Below are 24734 nucleotides of genomic sequence, written 5' to 3'. Positions count from 1 at the left end.
AACTGATGAGCCATTTGAGTATTTATTTATATGTTTCTGTTAACCCAGGTTACTAACCATTGAGGAAGAGGAAGGAATCACCTAAGGACATATTTTTTAAATATTCAATCTAAAAAGGAATCATATCATTTAATGACTCACAAATTATCTGAAGGATCTTAAGAGTTTTAAAATTTCCATTTCCTAATAGTCCATAGCACCATCATATACTTAAATGATTGTCAAAAAGGCACAATTTAGGATTTTAATGTTAATCATAATTAATTAACATTTTGTATTACAAGTTTATCACAGTAGATTTATATACTCTTGCTTGGAAGTGCTATAGCTAAAAGCATAGTCAATAAATACAGGAAATGTCTTTAGCTGTCATTGCACAATTTCTTTATTTAATATTTTAGGTTGACATGACAACTGAAGAGATAGATGCTCTTGTTCATCAGGAAATCATCAGTCATGATGCCTATCCCTCACCTCTAGGCTATGGAGGCTTTCCAAAATCTGTTTGTACCTCTGTAAACAACGTGCTATGTCATGGTATTCCTGACAGGTATTCATTGCTTAATAACATATTGTTGCTTTGGAAACTAAAACATGAAACTAAGATCTATAACATATGGTGAAAGACACTATTGTTTAATTGAAACCCACCTGCAAACTTTTGAAGCTGATTATGTTAAAACAAAGATTTGAAGTATTTTGCCTCTAAGTGCACATGCTACCCCCATTTAATGTTTGTTAAAGCAGTCTGTAATCCAAAAAATAGTTTTTTCTTTAATGTCCTTAGATTTTAACCATATAAATGGTAAAAATCCAATTGTAGGTAAATATTAGTTATCAACTGTTTTTGGCTTTTTGCAAAATTAAGGTAACTAATAAGTACATTTTTTTAAAGACTAGTAGACTTTTATAAATAGCAATATGTTCATGCTATATATTTCTTGTAAACTTTGATGTGACTAACATAAGTTAAAGATTAGATATAGTTATTCCATTTATTCCTCTTTTACTCCAAATTATCATTGCAACTCATTGGGTTTGTGATAGTAGTCATTAGGTATTTATTTTTATATCCCTTTTATTGAGATCTGTCTATCACCATTTTTTCCTGTTTATGTTTCAGCCGACCTCTTCAGGATGGAGATATTATCAACATTGATGTCACGGTGAGTAAATCATATAAAAAATAGTCTTTGATCAACTTCAGAACTGCTGGTAGCAACAGGAAGAAGAGTGGATTGAAAATGTGGAAGTGCTGTTTACTTCTAGACCCAGACACAAGCAGCTGGTTTCCTTTTTTGTTTTTAACTCTGTTTATTCCAAGTAAACCCAGGCCTGACTTGAATTTAGGGATGGAATCAGATGCACTGAGATCAATGTTGGCCTAAGTGAAATGTCAACCCAATCCTGCTATGTGTCATGTTTTTGAGAAGGTGTAATTGTTATTGATCCACTGTGTAGTTAATGCAGAGCACCGCCGCACTGGGCAGCTGCTGAAGCTAGATATGTATGAGATGAGCTAACACGAAGAAAGCCAGCATTTTTCCTTCACTCTGCCAAGATTGATCTTCCTCTTCCTGCTGATTTTGAGTGGGGCCTGTCATTATCTTACTCTGTCATTAGAGGCTACGTTGGCCTGTGTGTGTCAGTCTATTTGGACAGCAACTCTTTTGCTAGCAGTGTTCTTAGATTTATTAAAATCCCTGAAGGTAGCACCATGTTCCATTTCTGGTATAGAGAGCCTTGAACTCAAAGCATACCAGCAGAATGGTTTTCTCGCTAAACTTAAGTTTTCATCAAATGGTTAACAGCTTTTCTTTTAAATAACAACCCAAAATAATTTAGCCTAGGAACTTCAAATGTATAAGCTCTAAACCTTTTCTAATATTCTTAGCCCTTGACTATTTTCAGATGTGGCGTATTTGTGCTTTGGCAGTTCATCTTGCTAAAAAGTTTGGTAATGATACCTTTGGATTATGTAGATTATAAATAAATTCTATACATCTGATGATTAATAAATAAATTTTAAATAACTATCATTTAAACATCTGATGAGAACTAGTTGAGGTAGATAATATTCAAGGGTTACAGTTTCTATTAATGAAGAAATATTTTTCTGCTTGAATTTTTTATTGAATTTATTGGGGTTACATTGGTTAATAAAATTATATAGGTTTCAAGCATACAATTCTATAATCATCTGTATTTTTTTTCCTAAAATATGTTTTTATTGATATTTGGAGAGAGAGGAAGGGAGACAGAGATAGAAACATTGATGAGAGAGAAACATCCATCAGTTGCCTCCTCCATGTCCCTTACTGGGGATTGAGCCTGAAACCTAGACATGTACCCTGACCAGGCATCTAACCAGTGACTTCTTTGTGTATAGATGGACGCTCAACCACCGAGCCACACCCACTGGGTCATAATCTGTATATTGTATTGTATGTTCACCACCCAAAGTCAAGTCTCCTTCCATCACCATTTATCTCCCTTTCCCTCTTTACCTCTCTCATCCCCTTTTCCCTCTGTAATCACCATACTGTTGTCTGTGTCTATGAGTTTGTTGTGTTTTTTTTTTCAGTTAATCCCTTCACCTATTTCACCCAGGCTCCCAAGTCCCCTTCCTCCCTGACAGCTGTCAGTCTGTTCCCTGTACCTATGAGTCTATTTCTGTTTTATTTGTTTACTTGTTCATTAGATTCCACATAAAAGTGAGATCATATGATATTTGTCTTTCTCTGACTGGCTTATTTCACTTAGCATAATACTCTTCAGGTCCGTCTATGCTGTCGCAAAAGGCAAGATTTCCTTCTTTTTTACGACCAGGTAGCATTCCATTGTGTAAATGTACCACAGCCTTTTATCCACTCATCTACTGATAGGCATTTGGGCTGCTTCAAGATCTTGGCTATTATAAATAGTGCTTCAGTGAACAGAAGGGTACAGAGGAAATGTTTTTAATAATAGTTACTCTATATCCAGGTCATGAAACCTAGGTAGGAGTGGGAATGAGGTGGAAATTGGCATCCAGTAGTTGAGTTCAGTCAGATTTTTAATTGTTCAAATTAATTAATCTTTTTTTCTTCATATCAGTTTGTGTGACAGTATAGCCAAAGGTTCTTTTATTGCTAATACTCTTTCCTATCATTGTGTCCTACTTAGAATACTTGAACATTTGCTCTATTCATATTCTGTTGGTATCTTTCAAACTCAGAATCTTGTAGAAGGAGGTATTTTATGAAGTGTACCTGAAATAAAGTATTTTTCATGATACACTTTTCTTTTGGATTGTACCTGATTTGGGGGTTTTACATTTATTTTTCTCACCTATTCACCCCCTAATAAAATATTGCTGCTTTCAGTGAAATCAAGCATACTCTTCCCTGCTGCTTTCAATGTGTTCAAGGAGAATATTCCATGCCTTTTCTACGTTTCCTGAAGACTTTTCATACGTACTTCCATTTTTAACATTCAATAATTTCATAATTGCAAAATTCATAAAGCAAAGTGAAATATTTTCAATGTTTAGAAATGTGAAGGAGTCAAGGAAATATATAGGTTAGTATCTGAACAAATTACATTTCTTTTGAAATATTTTATTAAGTGAAAGATTCCATTATTAGATTTCATATTATATTAGAAAATACTCATTGCATGTTATAATTGTTTATATCTAGTATATATCACAAGAAAATAGATTTATTTTTCCCTTGAAAGTTGAATGTTTAAAAATAGACTATGCAGTGCCCATAGTAGTTGCTCAATAAATATTTGTTAAATAAATGAAGTACAAAACAAGAATAGTTTGTGGGTATAAACAGTAATTATAGATAACCTGTCACAGACTTTCAAAAGTATTGTTATTGCCATATATATATTGACTCTTTCAAGGAGTCATTTTGAAAGCTAGCAAAAGTAATATGAAAAGGCAAATAAATATTTTTTAAATACACTTTTACTTAAATAGCAGTTATGCAAACATTCAGAGCTACAAAGTTTTTAAATAATTACTCTTTTATTAGTAAATGTTATATACTTGTATATAAAATTAAAACTTGAACTTTCTTGGGTTACAAATGGGAATAAATGTATAGAACACTGTTCTGTTGCAAAGTATTTAAGATACTTTTATACAGTAGAAAAAACACAGGATTAAAGGCAATAATTCATCATATTAATGTGGATCCACCTCTGTATTCTGCCACTAACCTTAGACAAGTTACTTGTTTACCTCAGTTTACTGACTTTTAAAATGAAGACATAATAAAGACTTTTCCTGTTTCCCTCACAGTGTGTGGGAGAGTATTTTTTAAATGCAGAATTGTACACAGCGTTATGTTATTAATTCAGTATTAAACAGACAGAAAGCTCAGATAAACATTTTTATAACAGTTTCTGCATTCTACTTTTACTTGAGAAAGAGAAATGTGAAAAATAATTGCATAGGACAAATTTATGCAAAATAGCACATTTCATGCTACACAATGGATCAATATTCTAGTAATCTTCTCAGCATTTTATATTTATTGTGTTCAGTAATTATTGATTTTTATAATGAATCTGTTATCTTTCAAGATCATATAGGGACTGCTGAATCATTGAATACTGATAAAATTAATTTTAAAATAATTTTATTCTTAATACTGTTTTCTTATATTCTAAGTCTGGGGTCCTCAAACTACGGCCCGCGGGCCACATGCGGCCTGCCGAAAACATTTGTTTTTTTACTTCAAAATAAGATATGTGCAGTGCGCATAGGAATTTGTTCATAGTTTTTTCTTAAACTATAGTCCGGCCCTCCAATGGTCTGAGGGACAGTGAACTGTCCCGCTGTTTAAAAAGTTTGAGGACCCCTGTTCTAAGTCTTTAAATATTGATGTGTAGTGTTTTCTGCTATCTGGAACATTGAATTAAGATTTCACTTCCAGGCAAGATTTTGCATTCCTATATTGAGCCACTGTCTATATAATATTGACATGTCTGTCTTATTTCTTGTCATTATCTATGACTTCCAAGCATAGAAGTAGTAAATAAAAGATTGAATATCTTCATGACATTGAAGAAACTTTTCACTATGTTAAATATTGCTGGGTTCAACCTATTGTAATAATTGTGGGTCAATGTCTTTGGGCACTAAATTTTGCATATATAGTTTTGTCTTTTCAAAAATAAAGTGAAGAATCAACATGCTGCTATAGCATTGCCAATCAGAATGCTGAAATAGCCACACTAGTAGTCACTTATTTATTCTAAATTGTGTAATATTATTGCATGGCTTCATCTGTTAAATTTCTGTAAAATCTCAGCATATCTATTTCTTTTTTTGTAGGTGAACTTAAGAGTAATTCTGGAAGGCTAAAACAAATGAATCCAATATATACTTTAGAAGAGTAGATTTTTAAACAACAAGTTATTAAATTTCTGCCTATGTTTAGGTCTATTACAACGGCTACCATGGAGACACCTCTGAAACGTTCTTGGTGGGCAATGTGGATGAATGTGGTAGAAAGTTAGTGGCGGTTGCCAGGAGGTGTAGAGATGAAGCCATTGCAGCTTGCAGAGCAGGGGCTCCCTTCTCAGTAATTGGAAACACAATCAGGTAAGCCTGACACTGACAAGTAAAGGGAGGGTTGGCAAATGGTGCAAGGTTATTGGTGGCTTGGTATAAAGTTGATGACATGTTTTATGGTTCAGAACCATCATTTCAGTCTGATATCAGTATGTGAACTGCCAGGCTACAGTGTTGTTCCCTGAGTTAAAAAGAAAGAAAAGAAAAAGTGAATTATATCAGGGTCAGCAAAGAAATTTATAGAAGCAGCAAGCAATATTTGTGGACTGCTTTTGTTTTAGCTTGACATGTTGGTCTGTAGTGTTCCTCTACTCAGAATCACACCAGACGTGGAAGAAAGTACTTAAGAAGGAGCTAAGCGTCCTAACACTTGGATGATGAGACAGGAGGAAAGCTAAGTGTTCTAAAGGAATGAAATAAACATATTCATGTGATGCAGAGGTAAAAAGCCTAAGCTCAAGCAAGCTTTACCATTCAAATCAGTGGATTAGCAAACAGCCTGAAAGGGTGATCTGTCCTGTTGGGTCTGGTTCATTTTTCCTGTAAACCATTGTTTACTTTCCACACAGCATTCTGTACTTGCTTTTTTAGTAAATGTGTATTTTCTGAATTCAAGACTTCTTCTTTGTAATCTGTTGCCTACTTTTAGATCTTTTTCCCCCATAACTGTTTTGAAGTAGACATGTAGAATATGTGGTTGCTGTTTTTTATTTAAAAGTAGTACATTTTGTTAAATATGACCACATCAGTACCTTTTAAAGTACTGTTCTCATTAATATGAACCATTGAATGCTTCCCATTTGTCTGAAGGATGGACAACTTAGTCACCTTGTAAAGATGGTGCCTTTTTTTTTTTCATAAGCCCTCAAATGCTTTAAGAAAAATGCAGTTAAATGTATTTATGGCTTTAAAAATATTGTAACAGTGTCTGAATCAAACTTTAGTAAAATCTCTTTTGGTTATATCTGAGAAGCTTTTATTGAAGACTTTGAACAAAATTGTGTTTTTGACAGTTTTAAATTATAGGCTAACTAGCCTGGGAAAAAGGGATAGTGTCTCTCTGTTCTTTCATAGGAAATGTTGAATCAGACCCCTACTGGGAAAAGAAATTTAATGCATATCTCACTATCTTACTGTCCATGAATATAATAGAAACGAATTCAAAATGCAGTTTTATTTTTGCAAATGGGATGAGTCGATAGATGTACCTCATATTTTTGAACACCTAGGGTTCAACAAATTTACTGGTGGTGTTCTTGCATTTTAACAAAATTTATTCTTCAGTGGAAGGGGGCAGAGAACACTAGATTCTTATTCAAGCATTCTATCGAGCTCTGCATTCATGGCTGTGTCTAAAGGGCATGTCAGCCTTTGATTCTCTCTGAGAGGTAATTATCCTTTTCCTGTCACGGAACAACAAATGATAGCTAACTACAGAGGCACATTTGCAGTAGTCACATTCATCAACTGCAGGAAAAAAAATTCAATTTAATTGTGCAACACAGCTGCACATGGGCTTTTGAGCATTTCTGTTGTTCTCCCTGTCTCGCTATTCCTCCCTCCAGATCTATTTTTTAAACTTTTTTTCTGGTTATTTTTTCCCCTTTTTTTGTCTCTTCTTCCATTTTTACTCTCTGTACTTTCTTGTTAAAGTAATTTTCCTTTGTGGCTCTCATTCTTTTTTCCCCATTGAAGGCTATGAATGTAGAAAATTATCACAATTACTCATATAATTGAGCCTCTTTGTAGCAAGTGCAACTCCAGTAGCCTTTCTCCATCATGAAAATGGTTTCATTATAGGGTTTTTCATATTCCCTGACACCATCTACACAGAGGAACAGGCGTGCAGATGAGATGTACTAGGAACAGGCTGGATCAGTAAGGTCACAGTAGGAATAATTAGCTCTGCTATGGAAAGAGCATCTAGGCCTTTTACTGCTACATAAATGTACTGTCCGTGGCTTTTAGTCACAAAAAAACTTACTAACAAATGGAGCTCCCGCCTACTACTTTGAAAAAAAGATTTGTATCAACACTACAATTTTCCATCATTAAGACTAATAACACAGAGCCTCGTATACATCAAGGGGAATAAAAAGAAAAATCTCACATTCAAGTGGCGGCTGGGTGCTGACCTTTGTTCCCTTTTTTTGTGTACGACTTAACTGTTTACAAAAAAGAGCCACACGCCACACCAACATGCAGGTGAATTCCAGCCAGTGCTAGCAAAGCCCAGCATTCAGTCGGAAAATCTGATAAATCTTTATGTAGGATAATGCATTTCATTACATATTCACTACATTAATTCTAGATACATAAAAAAAAAAAGAAGAGTAGAATTGAAAGTGACATTAGATTTTAGCTATTTAAATGCAAAGGTCACTTTTTGCAGAGTACAAATTTGTGTGTATCAGCTCCTTTGAAAACCAGATCAGTCCCAACAGCATTTACAAAACTATATAGAAAAATAACAGACAATGAACTTTTTACTTTTTCCCTAATACATTTCATTATTTAGATGGTTTATGTCTCCACCGGACAGGAAACTGGCCCAGATTCTAACAAATGTTTGCTCTAATGGGTTAAGGCAGTGTTTCTGGACATCTATTATTTCACCTTTTCTTATTCAGGCAAACTCTCAAGGGAATAAATAAACAAGCAATCTCCACCTTTATGCCAAAGTACTTGGAATCGTTACAGACCTAAGGTTTACAAACATCTTTCAACTCAGTCTCGTTTATTTTAAGATATTTACCATGTTTTGCATGGCCTCCCTCTACTGATACAGCATGAAAAGAACATTCAAGCATCTTTTATTAGTATTCTGTTACCAAAAATCAAATGACCTTTATAGGAAATTTTTTAATTCTCTGAAACCTGAAGGATAGGATGATATCTCTGGAAAAGTATTGGCCAAAAGAGTTTAATGAAAACAGTCCTTCTCTGGGTGTCCTTTTGTTTCATGAGAGCTAGTGATCTTTAGGTTACAGTGTGTTATTATCCTCACTGTAGCTCCATTTGCTTTGAATATATCTAAATCTGTATTTTCATAATTATATCTAGATGGTACGATCGGTACATATGAGAATATTGTGAATGTGTAGATTCATGCATCACAAATATGTGACAGTTCACTCAAAAATAATTTAAACTTATACTTGTAAATGTCATGATGAAAGTATCAATAAACGGTTTTTAATGTTTAATTCATAAGTATATGTTTTGATATTAATTTAGAAGAATATAAAGCAGATTTTGAAAAATAATCTCTTTCTATTAGATTATGCACATTTAAACAATAAGTGGCTCAGGCAAAATAAGTCATTTTAATGTCATTTGTGATGGATTTTTCTTGACAGCTACTGTAAATTACAATTATACTGCTTCTCTTTGCACATGAAAGTAAGCATTGCAATAAATTATCTTTTATTTCAATCCATCATGTCTGCTTTTCAGAAACAAAAAACCTCAAATAAAAGTTCAAGAAAAATACAGTAATTTGTGGTCCAGTTTGAAACAACAACAACAAAAAAGTACCACTCTTTTGGAAAACAATTACTGGCTCTCAATAATATTACTAATTATACTTCAACATTTCTTGTCATTAGAAGGACTCATTGGATTGTGCATTCCTTCATTAAAAGACTACTTCTTAAAATAAAAATCTGGAAACATTAAGCTAAAATGTCATAACTTAGAATATCAGTTGCCATTTAAGATCCTTTAATTAGAGATGTGGCCATTTAGAGAATAGTTCTGTTTAAAAGATTCATGTAAAATGGTAATAAAACTATTTCCATGTGCATTTTTATTTTGTTAGAAGAGTATGTACTTAAATATTGGACTCCTCTGCCCTCTTGGGGAATGTAGTCTTAGTCATAAAAAGGTAGTTGAAATATATTAAGAATTTTAATTATTTATTGAGACATTTAATATTTCAGTTGAGGAAATATTAAATGTCTCCATGAAAGGGAAATAAACTAAAGAAAATGGTCACAAGATGAAATTCCTTAAGTGAGATTTTTCTTTCAACTACAAACTATATCTGACACATGAACTATAATAATACAGTATAATTTAAAAGTAAGTTTATAAACTACTTTTATACACCGTCTCTCCCCTCCTTTCTCTCCCCAAATATTCTGTATGGGCTGCAAATCATAAATGTGCTCAGGCTCATGCAGAGGTGCCCTACTATCTTAGAGGATTTTTAGTTGGGGGGAGAAAATGAGAAGAGCTAAAACCATAAGAGTTCTTTTCAATAGATTTCAGGGAAAAGAAGGCAAAATGTCCAGGACAGGAGACCCTTGTGCTCAGAAATGGGTCATGAGCCTAGGGTGGCTGGTGTTGGGGAACACCTGCCGCACTTCTTGGGCACCCCTGCCCACCCAGCTGTTCCCCAACACACCAGTAAAGAGAAGCACACGTGCTCCACCTTCCCGTGCCACGATTACGGGTACCAGTTCTCGTTTTCATGTTAGAGTAGCATTTGCTACTACAAGTCATTTGGCTTGTCTCTATGAAGTTAGATTTAAACCCTAGAATTAGGTAATCTTTGCTTCCCATGTATTCCAAAATAATAGAAGGGGTGTGCTTTGAAATAGCAATTTGGAACATGGATGAGACTTTTTATCCTATTTAGTCCCTGTAGGTATGTGTAAAAAAGCTAACTACCAATCCAAAAGGAAAGCACTCTGAAAAGCAGACAGAAGGGTATATACTAAGCTCCTGAGAATCGAGCCTTGAGGTGGGTGCTCAACAAAGAAACTAAAGGAAATGTGTCCTGCTCTTTCCCCCACGGTGGTGAACCCCTCTGACCTTTGCATCCATGACAGATACATTCTATGATATTCCAATAGCTGGGAGTTCCAGTGGGATCCAGGCAGTCAATTGTTGTAGGAGAATGCACTCAGATATCTTTAGCCACCTAGTAATTGCAGAGCTTCTTTTATGAAGAGGAATGAGAGGTATGATGGGGGGAGGGGGTGGATCCCCAAGTGTTTTTTCAGAGTGGGCTTTCTTCCTCTCCTCTCATCGGAAATTAAAATGAAGATTGCCAGTGTAACGCACATTTAAGATGTAGCTGTGATGCCTGCCAATCAGAGCCTTTTTTAAAAACCTAGGTGGTTTTTTTCCTTTAAAAAAAAAATAGGAGAACAGTTTATATTGAATGCTCTTAGAATCAATGAGATTTGTTGAAACTGAAGTAACATTACAGGTTTAGATAGAGCCCATTTTTGTAAAAAAAAAAACAACAACAACAAAAACCTAGATCATTATATCTTATTTCATAATATCTCTTCCACCTTCTATCCACTCTTCATCCTCAGTTTCTATTCAGAAATTGTGTGGTACAAATAGAAAAGCCTTGGAAAACTTGTTTAGCCTGCCCAAAGTGCAAAGATATGTGGAAATAACCATAAAATACAACTTAGATTAAAAAACAAGATTGATTTATCATTCCTGTCTTCGATACATGCATTGCTTACTTATTTCTATGTTATCAGTTACAAGGAAGTTAAATCTGAATGAGAGTCTGCCTGTCTGCTGTGCAGAGTGATATCCAGTATTGCACAGGTCTGGAGATGAAGGTTAAAAATGTTGAGAGAAAAGCACATCCACATGCACGCTCATAAAGATTCTGGCTAAATGCCTTTGAGCTCATATGCAACTAAATGGAGGGTCTTTTGGAAACTCCAGTTTGGGATCTCAGAACTTTGGTTTTGTTAACAATTTAAATAGGGATCTTGTAAATCCCAATCCATTGTTATGGTTAGGATTCAGGCACTGTGCCCTTCATCCACCTGAAAATATAAAAATTGTTAATGGTATACATGTTCTTGTCTTTCTTGTACTCCCAGAAATAAAACATGTGCACCTAATTTCAAAAACAACTTCTTAACCTTGTAGGTGAAGATTTTATGGTTGGAGTATATGTACCATGTTTTATTTATATGGAATAGATGGAACCTAAATGATGTGTTTGTAGAAATAACAAATGAAGCATTAAGAATTAGGAATCATAATACTAGTTTTTCTTAAGCATCCCAATGGTTAAAAAGCATTCTTTATGATTCCTCTATTTTTTTAAATTGATTTCAGAGAGGAAGGAAGAGGGAGAGAGAGATAGAAACATCAATGATGAGAGAGAATCATTGATCGGCTGCCTCCCGCATGCCCCACACTTGGGATCGAGCCTGCAACCTGAGTATGTGCCCTTGACCAGAATTGAAGCTGGGACCCTTCAGTCTGCAGACTGACGCTCTATCCACTGAGCCAAACTGGCTAGGGCTATGATTCCTCTTTGTGGTGTAAGTCTTAAGGAGAAATCCTAAATGATCCCAAAGTTTTGTACTATTTCAAGAATACAGACAAAGCAGATTTGACCTTTTGTGCAAATGTCTGTTTGCAGAATGTATAATGCTTTGACCAGAATAAGGGAACTATAGAAGTAGGAAGTCACATTTCTAGATTATAAATTTTTTTCTCTGGTTCCCAACTTAGTAGTAATTTGCATAGTCTTTTTGTGAAACCCCATACACCCACGCAGGTTTTTATGACCTGCATTATATGCACATGTATCTTGGTTATATTGACCTATATATGTGTGTGGCACACTCACTTGTCTAAAAGTGGTCTTGTTTGAACATTGTGCTAAGGTCAATGAAGCAAACTACTGTACGTTAGACACATACCTTTTTTCTTCATTTATCCAAAGGGAGTTTTTCAAGCAATGGCAAAAAAATGTTTAATTTATTCCAGAATAATGAAAACATTGTCATTATCTGACTCTAAATATAACTGATTTATCTATTTCATAGAATATTTTAAGTGACTTTGTTTTATATATGAATGCATTAAAAACATATCTAATTAAATTAAATATTCTGTTTGGTCACTTTTAAAGCCACATTACTCATCAGAATGGTTTGCAAGTCTGTTCACATTTTGTGGGACATGGGATAGGATCTTACTTTCATGGACATCCAGAAATTTGGCATCACGGTAAGAAAGTTAATTTGGGAGCAATTAATTGAATGGAATCAAGATAAGGCAGTTTTGCTCCTGAAGTTCTAACTTTGAATCCACATTATCATCTTTATGTGTGTGTGGATTCAAAATTAGAATTCAAAGGATAATTCATCAGAACCAGCACGTTACTATGTTACTGGATTATTGCCCAGTAGTTTCAGTCCCAAAATAAGATTTATTTTGCTTTTTGTCTTCTCTTGAAGAGTGATGGCTGGAAGGCACAAGGAGTATTTGTCTAGGAAAAGTAACTGAAATCAAGACGCTGCTGCATCAGTGTCCCAGCAGCATGCACATATGACTTTTCTGTTTTCCTTTTTCTACCCCCTTCTCTCACTGCTGACTGTTGTGGTTAAACTTCATCACATCCGCCACAGCGATGACAGCTGATGTATTTAGCAGCATGTACTCTTTAGTGATTTCTAGATTATACCCACCCTGTGTGCCTTCCCCAGCATCTCCTGTTTTTCACTGCCTGGGTGTGCACCCTACAGTGGGGAAGCAGGGTGGGCCACAAGGCAGTGCAGGCAGGGGGTGGGGGGAGGAGATGGGGTTAGGGTAGGAGGCAGTTCTTTGAAGACCCCCAGAGACCAAAGGACCCTGTGCAGGTGGGCATCCCCCTTGGTTACTTGGGAGCAGTCCCTGGAGGAACTACTGCCTAGACCCCATGCCCTGGAAGATCCTAGAGATGCAACAGGTCAGAACTTCCTTTGGGCCAAAGAGCCCCACCTGAGGTCCAGGAGGAAGTGCAGAAAGGGCCTCTTAGACATACGCCCCACCCAGAGCTCACACTTGGACTAATTTGAAGTCACCCCTGTAGCCTGCCTTCTCTTTGCATCTGTTCCCAAGATGTCTTACTCTTTGGATTGGGGGTAGATCACAAGGCCCAGGACCCAGCAAAGCCAGGAGACCTCATAGCAAGTGGCCAGGGCAGCAGAGGATCCTGACAAGGGTCTAAAACCCCCAGGCTGCTCCTGCTAGGCCTTGATCCCCAAGGGCAGAAAGTGCAATGACAAGCCCAGGAGCCCTGTGTTTAACCCTGGGTTGTTTGTGAACACCCAGGATTCTAGAAACCTCCACCCTCCTACCCCAAAAGAAAAAAATATTTAAGTGACCACGTTTTTTTTAGCAGCCCAACTCCTCTAATTCTGTTTCTATCTTTTTCTCCATTTCCCATTCCCATTCCCCCTACCCCATCTTTTATTTCTTACAGCAAATGACAGCGATCTACTCATGGAGGAGGGAATGGCCTTCACCATAGGTCAGTGCTGGAGCTCCTCTTCAGAGAGCTGTGGCTCCCCCGGCAGAAGCATCGGCAGTGGCGCTGGCCTAGGCCAGGCAGTCCCGTGAAGGACTAATAAAGCCAATCAGCATAATGAAATAATTCAGATGCAGAGTAAATCTGATTAAATAATATCCTCAAGCCCATCTTCCTAAATCAGATACTTACCGACACATTTAGGAGAGGCAGCCCTCCACCCTCTAATTCTGTTACCAACATAATGTGGTGTTTGGGTTTTTGGTGTGTGTGTGTGTGTGTGTGTGTGTGTGTGTGTGTGTGTGTGTTTTCATTAACACGCAGTAACTGGAGACGATTATGTCCCTTGCTCCCTGTCAGCAGTGGCATGTACTCTCTGTGGCCCATTCCTGGCTGATCATGTGATTGGTGTCGCCAACAAATTCCAATCACCTAAGACCCGGAAGGCATCATGTTTCTGACTGGGACTTAATGGAGAAGCAATTAGAGTGAAATAAGAAAATTGTTATTTACTGATTAATGAACATTTTGAGCATGTTTTTTTAAAAAAAATTCAAATATTTTTTAAAACTGACTGGTATTTATAAGAGGGACTGGTGTTTGGGTGGTTATTATCAACAGGGTCCTAATTAAGGCTGATTAAAATGCCCTTTTTCCTCTAAAAAATTAGGAACTAGGCAACTTCATACATTTTGAATGCTGTAACGTTTCCTCTTCCTACTGTTTAGTTTGTAGTATACTGTGCAAGCAACATCAATTATCAGCCCTTGCAATATGACAACATGAACCCATGGGGGAAGTGCTTAGGAGGAGGGGGGAAACCTTCTTATTCTCTTTTTTGATAATCGGGAAACAATGTTTGACAGGAATCTGATTAGTTCACGCAGTAAACATTTTCCCTCTTACAGAGCCAATCATAACCGAGGGATCCCCCGAATTTAAAGTCCTGGAGGATGCGTGGACTGTGGTCTCCCTGGACAATCAAAGGTGATTACTTTTCAATTGTTTGGAAAGGGAAGGTTCATCTCACGGTGCTGGCGAGCTGCGCTCCCCGCCCCGCCGGCGCTCGCGCGAGTCCTGAGCGCCGCTGCCCTGTGTGTTCCAGGTCCGCCCAGTTCGAGCACACAGTGGTCATCACGTCGGAGGGCGCTCAGATCCTGACCAAACTGCCCCACGAGGCCTGAGGAGCGGCCCCACGATGGCAGAGGCTGGGCGCCTTTTCTCCTAAATTGCTGAAACCCAGTTGGAGAACTTTTAGTGGCACCGGCGGAAGGCTGGTCCGCTGTAGCCTACCTAGGACCTGGAAGCGCCTTGGAAAACCCGGCGGGGATCGGGGGCGGTTGGGAACGCAGATCTGAGGCCCGCGTGGCGGCGCGCTAGGATGGACTGATCCCGGAGCCGGACTGTTTCCCAGCTCGGGGAACATTTCTTGAGGGGGAATGGGACGCCCTCGTTTGGAAGAGGAGGGATTCCTATAGGTGCATGGTTTTGTCTTTCCCTTGTCTTAACTCTGCCCAAGTAAAAGGCTTCACCTCTTAAACCCGTTGTGTCTGCGCTCCTTGTCTCTGACGTTACTGGGGGGCGAGGGGCGGGGGGAGGAAGAGAGTAGTTGGTTAATTTTTGAGTTTCTGAACTTTTCATATGCCAGAGCCTGGGTGTTAGGTGGAATTTTTTTAAAGTCTCTTTTTACCCGGTTGCGGATCCTCCACTGGCCCCTGCTCCCGGCCCTTCCCGTTCTTCCCCTTCATAAGGGCTTTGCAATGAAAGATCAGCCCGAATGGACGGGTTGGTTACAAACATGTCTTTGCCTGTGGACCCCAGCCTGGCTCTTCTGCAGGCTTTACCAATCTAAAAACACGACTTTCTGATCCCCTGCAGCATTCCCTCCCTGGCCCTCATCCTGCCCTGCGGTGCATCCCAGAAGTTACTTTTACAACACACACACACACACACACACACACACACACACACACACACACGTATGTTGCACTAGGAAATGATGTATGAATCCCAGGCTGCTGTAGCCCCTAAACCAGTGGTTCTCAACCTTCCTAATGCCGCGACCCTTTAATACAGTTCCTCATGTTGTGGTGACCTCCAATTTCATTGTTACAAATTGAACATAATTAAAGCATAGTGATTAATCACAAAAACAATACATAATTATATGTTTTCCGATGGTCTTAGGCGACCCCTGTGAAAGGGTCATTCTGATCCCCAAAGGGGTCGCGACCCACAGGTTGAGAACCGCTGCCCTAAACTAACCTCTCCCCATACTGGCCCCCTTCAGACCACATTCTAGCACTGGAGACCCAGAGGTTCCCAGCAAGAAGAGATTTGCATTTTTTTAGGGCAAGGGCCCAGTTAGCAGGATTGGATCTGGTGAGTTTCACTCCAGTTCAACCTCCTGCTCACAGCTCCACCGGCTTCAGGAAATCCAGAGATCCACATCCCTGTCCCAAGACCCATTCCTGCCCGGAGCCTGCTCATACCAGGGCCCAGGGGTGCAGAGGGGTTGGGCCTTTGGCAGGACACAGAGAAAAGAGTTGCCCCTCTGGTCATGGTTTTAGGAACAAGTCCCATTTAGGGTTTCCTCAAAGTCAGTGCTAACTCTCGTTTTTACTGAAGTGGTTTTCCAAAGTTGCCATCCACTAAATATAGCTTGGGCTAGAGAGCACCAAGGAAATGTAAGACACCTGTAGTTGCCAAAACAGATGGCCTCTTTGACTGGGTCCCAAGGGCCAGCTCCTCTCTGTGACACTCACAGTGGTCGGGAAAGAGATAGGAAACCGAGGCCAATGAACATGCTGGGAACAGTGTTCAGTTCGGTCTGTTCCCTGAACTTGGAATTCTCCTGAGCATTCTCCAACACCTCTGGCTCTCTTTGTGTCCAGGGTTGGGGAATTTGGACAAAAATGATTCTGATTCTAGTGGATCTCTGAGCTGGAAAAGACAAGGAAGGGGTTGAAGATCTACAAGATTCACTGAAAAACTTCTAGGGTCCTTAAAAAACTTTTACAAGACCTAGAAACTTTCAGGGGCTGCTGCCTCTGAAAGACCTGGTGTCTCTTGCCTGAGAAGGACTTCACTTCTCTCCCAGAGCAGTCGGATTGCACCAGTTACCTGTATCTTCTCTACAGGTCAGGTTCCCCGAGAATAATTTTATTAGGACCACAGGATTTGACCCACCACTGAGACAGCACAGTGCTGTGCAGCAGGTATGCCAGGTGCAAGTATGTATGGGTTTGTAGCCCCTTTATTAAAGTAACTAATCTAAAGTGTAAACATTGTACATACACAGGCAATACTCGGCAGCGCCATAGGAAACAAACTTCATTTAGAACCAACTCCGTTGAACATGCTTTAAAGTTGAAGTTAGGGAAGCAGATTTTAAAGTACCACTCTCCACCCCTCACCCCTGCCAGCTTAATTGGCTCCAAACCTCACCGGGATTCCAGCCCACTGGTGGCTACAGCTAACCACCAGGCGCCAGTCCTGCGTGCCTCCAAGAGGTTCTACTGGCAATACGGGACATTCTCCGGATACAAGAGAGAGTTTTATTTTCTCTGAGAGTTGGGACAGGCAGAGATCTAAGCAAACCTGCGTTTCAGAACAGGTGTCCCCTTAGCGGTGTGGGGTGGACGGGCTCATAGAATAGAGATAAGATCACACGTTGAGAAAGCTAGCCAAGGCCGGCGGCGACTCTGAGCCCCGAGGGCCCTGGCTCATCCGCCCCTCCCTGCAACTGCTTCTCCGGATCTAAGAAATAATCCCGGAGTGCGGACACTCGCTCGCCCACAATAATTCATTTCTAAAATAACCAAGACTCTGAAACCCGTTCCTGAGGGGGCGCATGCGGGCCTTTTGTTCCCCGGAGCCAGCCCGGTCCACTGCGCTACGCATGGCTTGGAGTTCCCCCTCCAGATGTGGACGGACAGACAGCCCTGGGGACAGACCATCGCGATTTGTGGCATCCTCTCTCCCATTCCCCCACCCTGCAGTTACATCTGGAATAAACTGGCCCTGGGTGACTCAGCTGTCGGGTTTCCTCTTGCATTGCCCCGAGCACCTGGAGTGACCAGCCCCGCTTCCCTCGGTCCCAACCCCAACACCGCGCCAGCCACGGGCTATCACTTACGTGGTCAGGGCCCCCCAGGCGAGCGGGAAACCAGGGGCCCCGGGCGGCATCCGTGCTGCTGTGCTGGGCGCACCACACCGCGCTCCACACCCGGCTCTACACCCCAAAATAGGCGCTAGGAAGGAGCAATGAAAACCACAAGTGCAATACGGAAATCAAGAGGAGTCCTGCAGCTCTTGGGAGTTGTCTGGTAGCGGAGTCATTATTAGCTGGTTGTTGCTACAAAGTATCACCGTGTGGTTGGGTGATTAAGAAAAAAAATCTTTTTAAACGTTGGCAAAGCTGTTATTGGTTTGGAGGATCGGTTGTGGGGTGGGTTGTTGTTGGGTTTTTTTTTTTTTTTTGGCTTTTGTTTTTCTTTTTGCTCCAACCACACAGCCTGAAATATTTCTACCCCCAACATCATGCCCTTAAACCAAAGGAGAGGAATTCCGCGGGCAGCTGCTGCTGCTACTGAAGTTAAAAAATAGAGAAGCCCCTTCCACTAATATCTGCAACGACAGCGCCGATGTAATTTGTTTTGAGTGCTCGTTTTTATTGGTGTTCCTTCTGCCAAAATGTACTTGATTACAGAGGTTTGTCCTGTGATCATTGCGACACTCCAGCCAGGGGAAGGTGCGTCGGGGAAGGTTCAGCTCAGGCCAGATCAAATCCCAGGCTGTTTAACGCTGAAAGGCTGCTTGTTGCTATTAGTGTTAAATATATGGCTAATTATGCGTATGAAAATTAAACATCAGTGTTATGCTAATGGGGCGCCTTCAGCTGTGGATTCGAGCACTTGAGACTACCATTTAATCAAATGAATCAGTAACTAATACATCTGCACGTGTGAACTTTCACAAGATCATTTCCCCGTTCCCGCCACACCGCTAAATTATGAAAGAAATAATTATCAACACTTTCTAATTACCTAACAAAGTAATTCTGGATTCACCGTGAGGCTGGAGGAATCGGGAACCAACAGCCCCTCGAAGACAGCATGGTTTGCACCACGCCTCAAGAGGGTGGCTGTGTGGTGGTTGGGGGGGGGGGGGGGGGCTTTTGTGCACTTCTCTGTACCTAGCGCCCCAGAAGATAGGAGGCCTTGGCAGCTTTTGCCTCCACCAGTTCTGTCCCCAGGCCCAGTGGCGCCCACTTTGACCACTGAAGATGAGGAGGATCCTGGGCGACAATGAGAGACACGTCCACACACAAGATATGTGAGCCTATTATTGGCCTGGTTTTGCCGCGGGTTTCGGTGTCCCCCGGGACTCCTAAACCCCAGTACTCTCGTTGGCCCCCAGGAGGCCGGGAAATGACCACCTGGCCTCCGCTGCTCAAGCAGAACCGAGCCCGCCAGCTCCAGGACGCCACTCGGCGCCGCGCCCTACGGGCGCGTGAGCCCTGGGCGCCAGGCGCAGAGGGAGTGGAGAGGGGAGGGGGCGGTGGAGGAAGGATGGGGGTGTCGGGGGAGTGGAGGGCGGTGCGGCCGCCTTTCCTGGGAGGAGAAGCGCGGGTTCCTGGCTCTCCGCGCGCACTGCTTTAATCAGACCGGTGCAGCCTCGAACTGGAGTGGCCAGCTGGGCCTGGAGCAATGCGAGCCGGCCCCAGGGAGCGACGGCGGCGGCAGGGCGGCCGAGTGAGTGAGTTCGCCCGAGGGACCCAGATCTCACCCCGGGGATGTGGCCAAGCGAGCCCAGGCTAGGGCGGGGCCTCCGGGTGAGCGCTGCGCTAGGCACAAGGCGCTGGGGAGGACAGCGCCCTGTTAGCCGCCTCCGGCGCCCCCCAGTGCGCGACTTCGCGCTCGGGAGGTCGCGGCCGGGCTCCTGAACGGCCCTAGCTCAGCGCCAGACCCGGTGGCGGTGGCTGGGAGAAGCTGTTCCCGGGGCCCGGGTGTTGGGGTGGGAGGAGGATCGGGATCGTAGGGGAAGGGGAGGGCGGCCGCCAAGTCGCAGGTTGCGTTCTGGGAAGTGAGGCGCTCCGGGAGGCGGGAGGCCTTGGAGCCGCGGGCCGCGGGAGTCCTGGCGAGGGCGCCGGCCCATTGTGCGTCCCGCTCGGCGCGCTCTTTTGCAGAGGAGCGAGCCCCGGCCGGGAACTGTGGACGCGTCTCTCCCGAGACCCGGCCGCCTCGCCTGCTCTAGTCCAGCGGAGCCGGAGCGCCTCGGACCAATCCCCGGTGATTATGCAAGGCAACGGACCAATCAGCTCCGCCGGCTCATGAATATTTATGACCTTGGCAGAGTCAAAGCTTTGAAGCGAGTTTGGGGAGCTCAGCAGCATCATGCTTAGACTTTTCAAAGAGACAAACTCCATTTTCTTATGAATGGAAAGTGAAAACCCCTGTTCTGCTTAAATTGGGTTCCTTCCTGTCCTGAGAAACACAGAGACCCCCAAAAGGAAAGCAGAGGAGAGAGAGAGAGACCCACACCCAGACCCCGCGAGAAGAGATGACCATGACCACCATGCCAGAAAGTCTCAACAGCCCCGTGTCGGGCAAGGCGGTGTTTATGGAGTTTGGGCCGCCCAACCAGCAAATGTCTCCTTCTCCCATGTCCCACGGGCACTACTCCATGCACTGTTTACACTCGGCGGGCCATTCGCAGCCCGACGGCGCCTACAGCTCGGCCTCGTCTTTCTCCCGACCGCTGGGCTACCCCTACGTCAACTCGGTCAGCAGCCACGCGTCCAGCCCCTACATCAGTTCCGTGCAGTCCTACCCAGGCAGCGCCAGCCTCGCCCAGAGCCGCCTGGAGGATCCAGGTACGTGCGCCTGCCCGGGAGAGGGAGACTAAGAGGTATGAAGGGAGAGAGGGAGGGGAGGGAGGGAGGGAGGGAGAGAGAGAGAGAGAAAGAGAGAGAGAGGAGGGAGAGGTTGAGAGAGAGGTGGGGTGGGGGTGGGGAGAGCGCCGGAGCCGTGGAGGTTTCGGGTATCAATCTATGGATCCTTGTCATAGCAAAGAAAAAAAAAATTTTTTAAATCCTCCTAACTAACAACTATCCAGCAGAGGATAAATAAATCTGAGAGCGTCCCCTGCACTAGCCGGGCCTCTGGGTGGCTCCGTGCGTCGAGCACACAATGCCCGCTGGAAAACAGAAACCCACATGTGCACGTATTAGTCTCGGTAATTATTTATTGCGTAGCGCTATAAACAATGTGTGCAATTAAGGGTAATTAAACTTCAACTACCGCCTGCAAAAACAGCAAACTTTCCCTGCAAGGCAGGAGCTGCGCGCCTGGGAATTGTCCCGGTCCGCCTGCAGACGTCCGGGTCCGGCCCTCTGATTTTGCGGGACCTTCCCCTGGTTTTTGGAATTTCTGGAGCATTCTCTCTCCGGGTCCTGGCTCCGCCACCCCGCTCGGGAGCCGCTCGTCCCTGGCTCCCCACACGGAAGGCTGTCCCTCGCATTAACAAGGGTCCCTGCTTCTGCTGTCCCTCCAGGGGCCGACTCGGAGAAGAGCACCGTGGTGGAAGGCGGTGAGGTGCGCTTCAATGGCAAGGGGAAAAAGATTCGCAAACCCAGGACCATTTACTCCAGTTTGCAGTTGCAGGCTTTGAACCGGAGGTTCCAGCAAACTCAGTACCTAGCTCTGCCCGAGAGGGCGGAGCTCGCGGCCTCCTTGGGACTCACGCAGACGCAGGTACCTCGCTGCTGCCCCACCGGCCCGCAGGGTTCCGCGGCCCGCCTGCGCCGGGAGCTTCATTTTTACTCTCTGACCCTCAGGGTGTGTGTGTGGGGGGGGGGGGGAGGAGTGTGTGTGCGTGTGTGTGTATATGTGTGTGAGATGTGTGTGTGTGTCCGCCACCCCTGGCCCTCCCAGCGTCTCCCCTTCCTCTTTCTCTCTGCCCGGGCCCTCCCTGCACTCTGCACTCGGTACTCCGCCCTGCTTGCCTCCCAGACCTGCAACCTGGGACGATCTGATTAGGGCGCAGGGAGGATTTCCCCGGACGTTTTGTTGGGGGATTCTGAAGTCACACGTGCCCGAGCAACTGGATCAATAGACTCGGGGCTTAATCCCTTCTTTGCCTTTAAAGTGTGTGGCTAATCACTTGGGGCCTGGCCTGAGCCTGTGTCTCCCTCCTCCTTCCTTTTCCTTCTCCTCCTCCTCCCTCTTCTCCTCCTTCTTGGGGGTGGGGGGGTCCCTTCTTTTGCCTTCTCACACCACCCAAGTCCCAGACCCCGGAGGAGAAACGGACCTTCCTTCCCAATTTCTCTGAGAGTCCGGGGAGCCTTTTGATGACGAACGTTGCGGGTTTCCAACGTTGGGGCCGGGATTTGAAGCAGAGCTGGAGAGACAAACAGACATTAAGAAAAGGTTTACATAAGTCCAAATGAAAAGTTTAACAAAACCTTGTGGCTTCCTTGGTCAGTCTCCAACTCACTCAAGGGCAGAAAGGATGGCGAAGAGAAGGCATTGCAAATAAGTGTCCTCCACTCCTTTTCTCCAATCGATTCTTTTATTGATGCTCATCCTGGAACTGAAGGCTCTATGTTGTGCAGGCCCTGCATCTTCCCCGAGGATTGCCAGCCAAGGTTGGGCTGGGTCCCTGGCAGGAGAAGGCCTAGTCCCCTCTCACCCCTCACCACCAGCCCCCTGGCTCTAGGAGAGCTGCCCCTGCCGCCAGGTTCTTAGTGGTGGTGGTGGTGGTGGTGGTCTGTTCCCCCAGCTGCGAGTTGTCCCTTCTCCCAGGGCGGTAAGGGACATCCTCTCTCGCTGTCCCACTGTCACCTTATCTCCCCAGGACCATGATAGGCGCAATGGACCTAGCCTGAGTCATGCTGCTGTCCGCTCTTGCAGGTCAAGATCTGGTTCCAGAACAAGCGCTCCAAGTTCAAGAAGCTGATGAAGCAGGGCGGGGCGGCTCTGGAGGGGAGCGCGCTAGCCAACGGCCGGGCGCTCTCTGCCGGCTCCCCGCCGGTGCCGCCTGGCTGGAACCCCAACTCCTCATCCGGAAAGGGCTCGGGCAGCAGCACGGGCTCCTACATCCCCAGCTACACGTCATGGTACCCCTCGGCACACCAAGAAGCTATGCAGCAACCCCAACTCATGTGAGGTTGCCCACCCGATCCCGCCCAACTCCTTCCCGTTTCCCCTGGTCCGGGGCCCCTCCTGCCTCCAGGTCCATCCACCCCATTTGTGTGCCCTGGACCCGGAGAAGGGCTCAGAGGGAAAGAAGAAGGAACCGTGGAGGCAGGACGCCCACCGCCTCCTCAGAGCCCCTTGCTGTCTGGGCTGGCTACTTCCCTGGCGTCCACACCCTCACCTGAACCCTGGCCTGGGCCACGGGCAGCAGAGAGAGAGAGGCCTTGGAGCTCAGTCATAGCCGCAGGAGACAGCTGGAGCAGCAAGATAGCCGGTTGGACCCAACCGACCAGGGACCCTCATTGTGTGGGACTATCAGGAAAAAAACACACAAAACAAAAGCAATGTAGAAAAAGCAAAAGCTATTTTCTGTCCTGTCCGTCTCTTGTCTCCTTTCGCTCGGTATCTGTGCCCTGACAAGTCAAGGTCCTCCTCTGTCCGCTGTCCTCATTCTGCAGCCTCTGAAAAACCTCACCAGGTCCCGGGAGGCGCTGTCCACCAGGCCACCCAGTTCCGGATACTTGGATGTTTTACCCTTTCAGACCTTTTCCTGGGCCTGCCCAAACATCTGTGTAGCTCACTGGGGGACCTGGGGGAAATTGGAGGGAGGGGGCTTATTTATTGAGAAATGGACTTCACCTGAGGCTGAGTGTTGGCCAGTACGCAATTCTATGGGACAGGAGGAGCGCACTGTCTAAATATACCAGTCACTTCAAATGCACCCGGGGAAAAAAAAGGATAAGGAGGACCTGGTGATTTTTAACTTATACAGTAACTTTTGTACTTCACTGGTCTAGAGCGGTTGGAGTCGAATGATTTGCATATTTTACATGTTTTTAAAAAGAAAGAAATGAAGCCAACACAATTTCTCATTTGGAGAAGAACGCTTAGTCTCCTTGCCTGGACAAGTAGGAAAATCTGAATTCTCTCCTTAGGGAGAAAGAGAGAGAGGGGACCCACGGGCAGCGGTGAGAAAAGAGGCGGGTGTGAGTGAGCACCCCAATGCCAGTGGGCTTGAAAGCAAGCAAACGCAGCTTTTCAACAACCCCCAGAGGCGCAGCCAGAATGATGCCAGTCACCACCTGGGCGCACAGCCTCCAGTGCAGGATCTAATCGCTGTACATATTATTGTTGTTATTAATTATTATTGTTATTATTATTGTTCTGTAAACATGTTGCACAAGCTTAGCTTTTTTTTTTTCTGTTCCGTTGTGTGTGGCTGTAAAACCCGATGCTTTGTGAAATGAGAATCTTGACATTTTACTTGTGAAATTTGGAAAATGTGATCAGTTGAAATCAACCATGTTTTGTGTTCTCTATGTCAAAGTTTAGTTTTATATTGAGAATGTTAACTTATTGCTTTGTATCTTGGGGGGGGAAAGAACTTTGTAAATAAGTTATAAAGTTTCTTTGACAGTAAAATTATGGTTTCGAGAAAGAGCTGCTGTACGGTGTGCTGTGTGAGCGGGTGCAGGGGGCCGGCCAGGCTTCTACCTCTGGGGACGCAATGCAGGGGCAAGGATTGACTCCAGACAACAGGATACAGGGCCTAGGCCCGCTGGCGCTGCTCTTGCCTAGCGCCTAGCTCCTGGCCCACAAGGGGTCTAATCCCACCTGGGCTAGAAGGGTCTCAGGGACGGAGGACCAGGGAGGACCAGGAACAGGTGCCGCATGT

General features: G+C 43.7%; 2 protein-coding genes across 10 annotated transcripts in view; both read left to right on the top strand.

Moving 5' to 3' along the window:
- METAP1D (methionyl aminopeptidase type 1D, mitochondrial) overlaps positions 1–15399 on the top strand; it is a 71735-nt gene extending 56336 nt beyond the window's left edge. For all 7 annotated transcript variants that reach the window (XM_059704101.1, XM_059704100.1, XM_059704107.1 and 4 more), the window contains 7 exons: positions 402–550; positions 1124–1166; positions 5439–5602; positions 12480–12577; positions 13815–13862; positions 14768–14846; positions 14965–15399. In XM_059704101.1, the coding sequence (XP_059560084.1) occupies positions 402–550; positions 1124–1166; positions 5439–5602; positions 12480–12577; positions 13815–13862; positions 14768–14846; positions 14965–15043 (660 nt within the window). In that variant the 3' untranslated portion in view covers positions 15044–15399. The remainder of the gene's footprint in view (positions 1–401; positions 551–1123; positions 1167–5438; positions 5603–12479; positions 12578–13814; positions 13863–14767; positions 14847–14964) is intronic.
- A 4089-nt stretch (positions 15400–19488) lies between these two features.
- Positions 19489–23910, top strand: DLX1 (distal-less homeobox 1). 3 transcript variants are annotated; one of them, XM_059704091.1, is made up of 4 exons: positions 19489–19615; positions 20050–20736; positions 21417–21616; positions 22775–23910. In XM_059704091.1, exons 2-4 carry the CDS (start codon positions 20424–20426, stop codon positions 23027–23029), a joined length of 768 nt encoding a protein of 255 aa, XP_059560074.1. In that variant the 5' UTR covers positions 19489–19615; positions 20050–20423; the 3' UTR covers positions 23030–23910. The 3 variants fall into 3 exon arrangements, with proteins under 3 accessions (XP_059560074.1, XP_059560072.1, XP_059560073.1); XM_059704090.1 differs by having other exon boundaries at positions 19508–19619; XM_059704089.1 differs by having other exon boundaries at positions 19507–20736.
- Positions 23911–24734: the final 824 nt, after the last annotated feature.

This window comes from Myotis daubentonii, chromosome 7 (assembly GCF_963259705.1).
Source record: "Myotis daubentonii chromosome 7, mMyoDau2.1, whole genome shotgun sequence".
NCBI lineage: Eukaryota > Metazoa > Chordata > Mammalia > Chiroptera > Vespertilionidae > Myotis > Myotis daubentonii.
The sequence above is the reverse complement of the archived record's forward strand: the minus strand, read 5'-3'. Positions and strand labels throughout refer to the sequence as shown.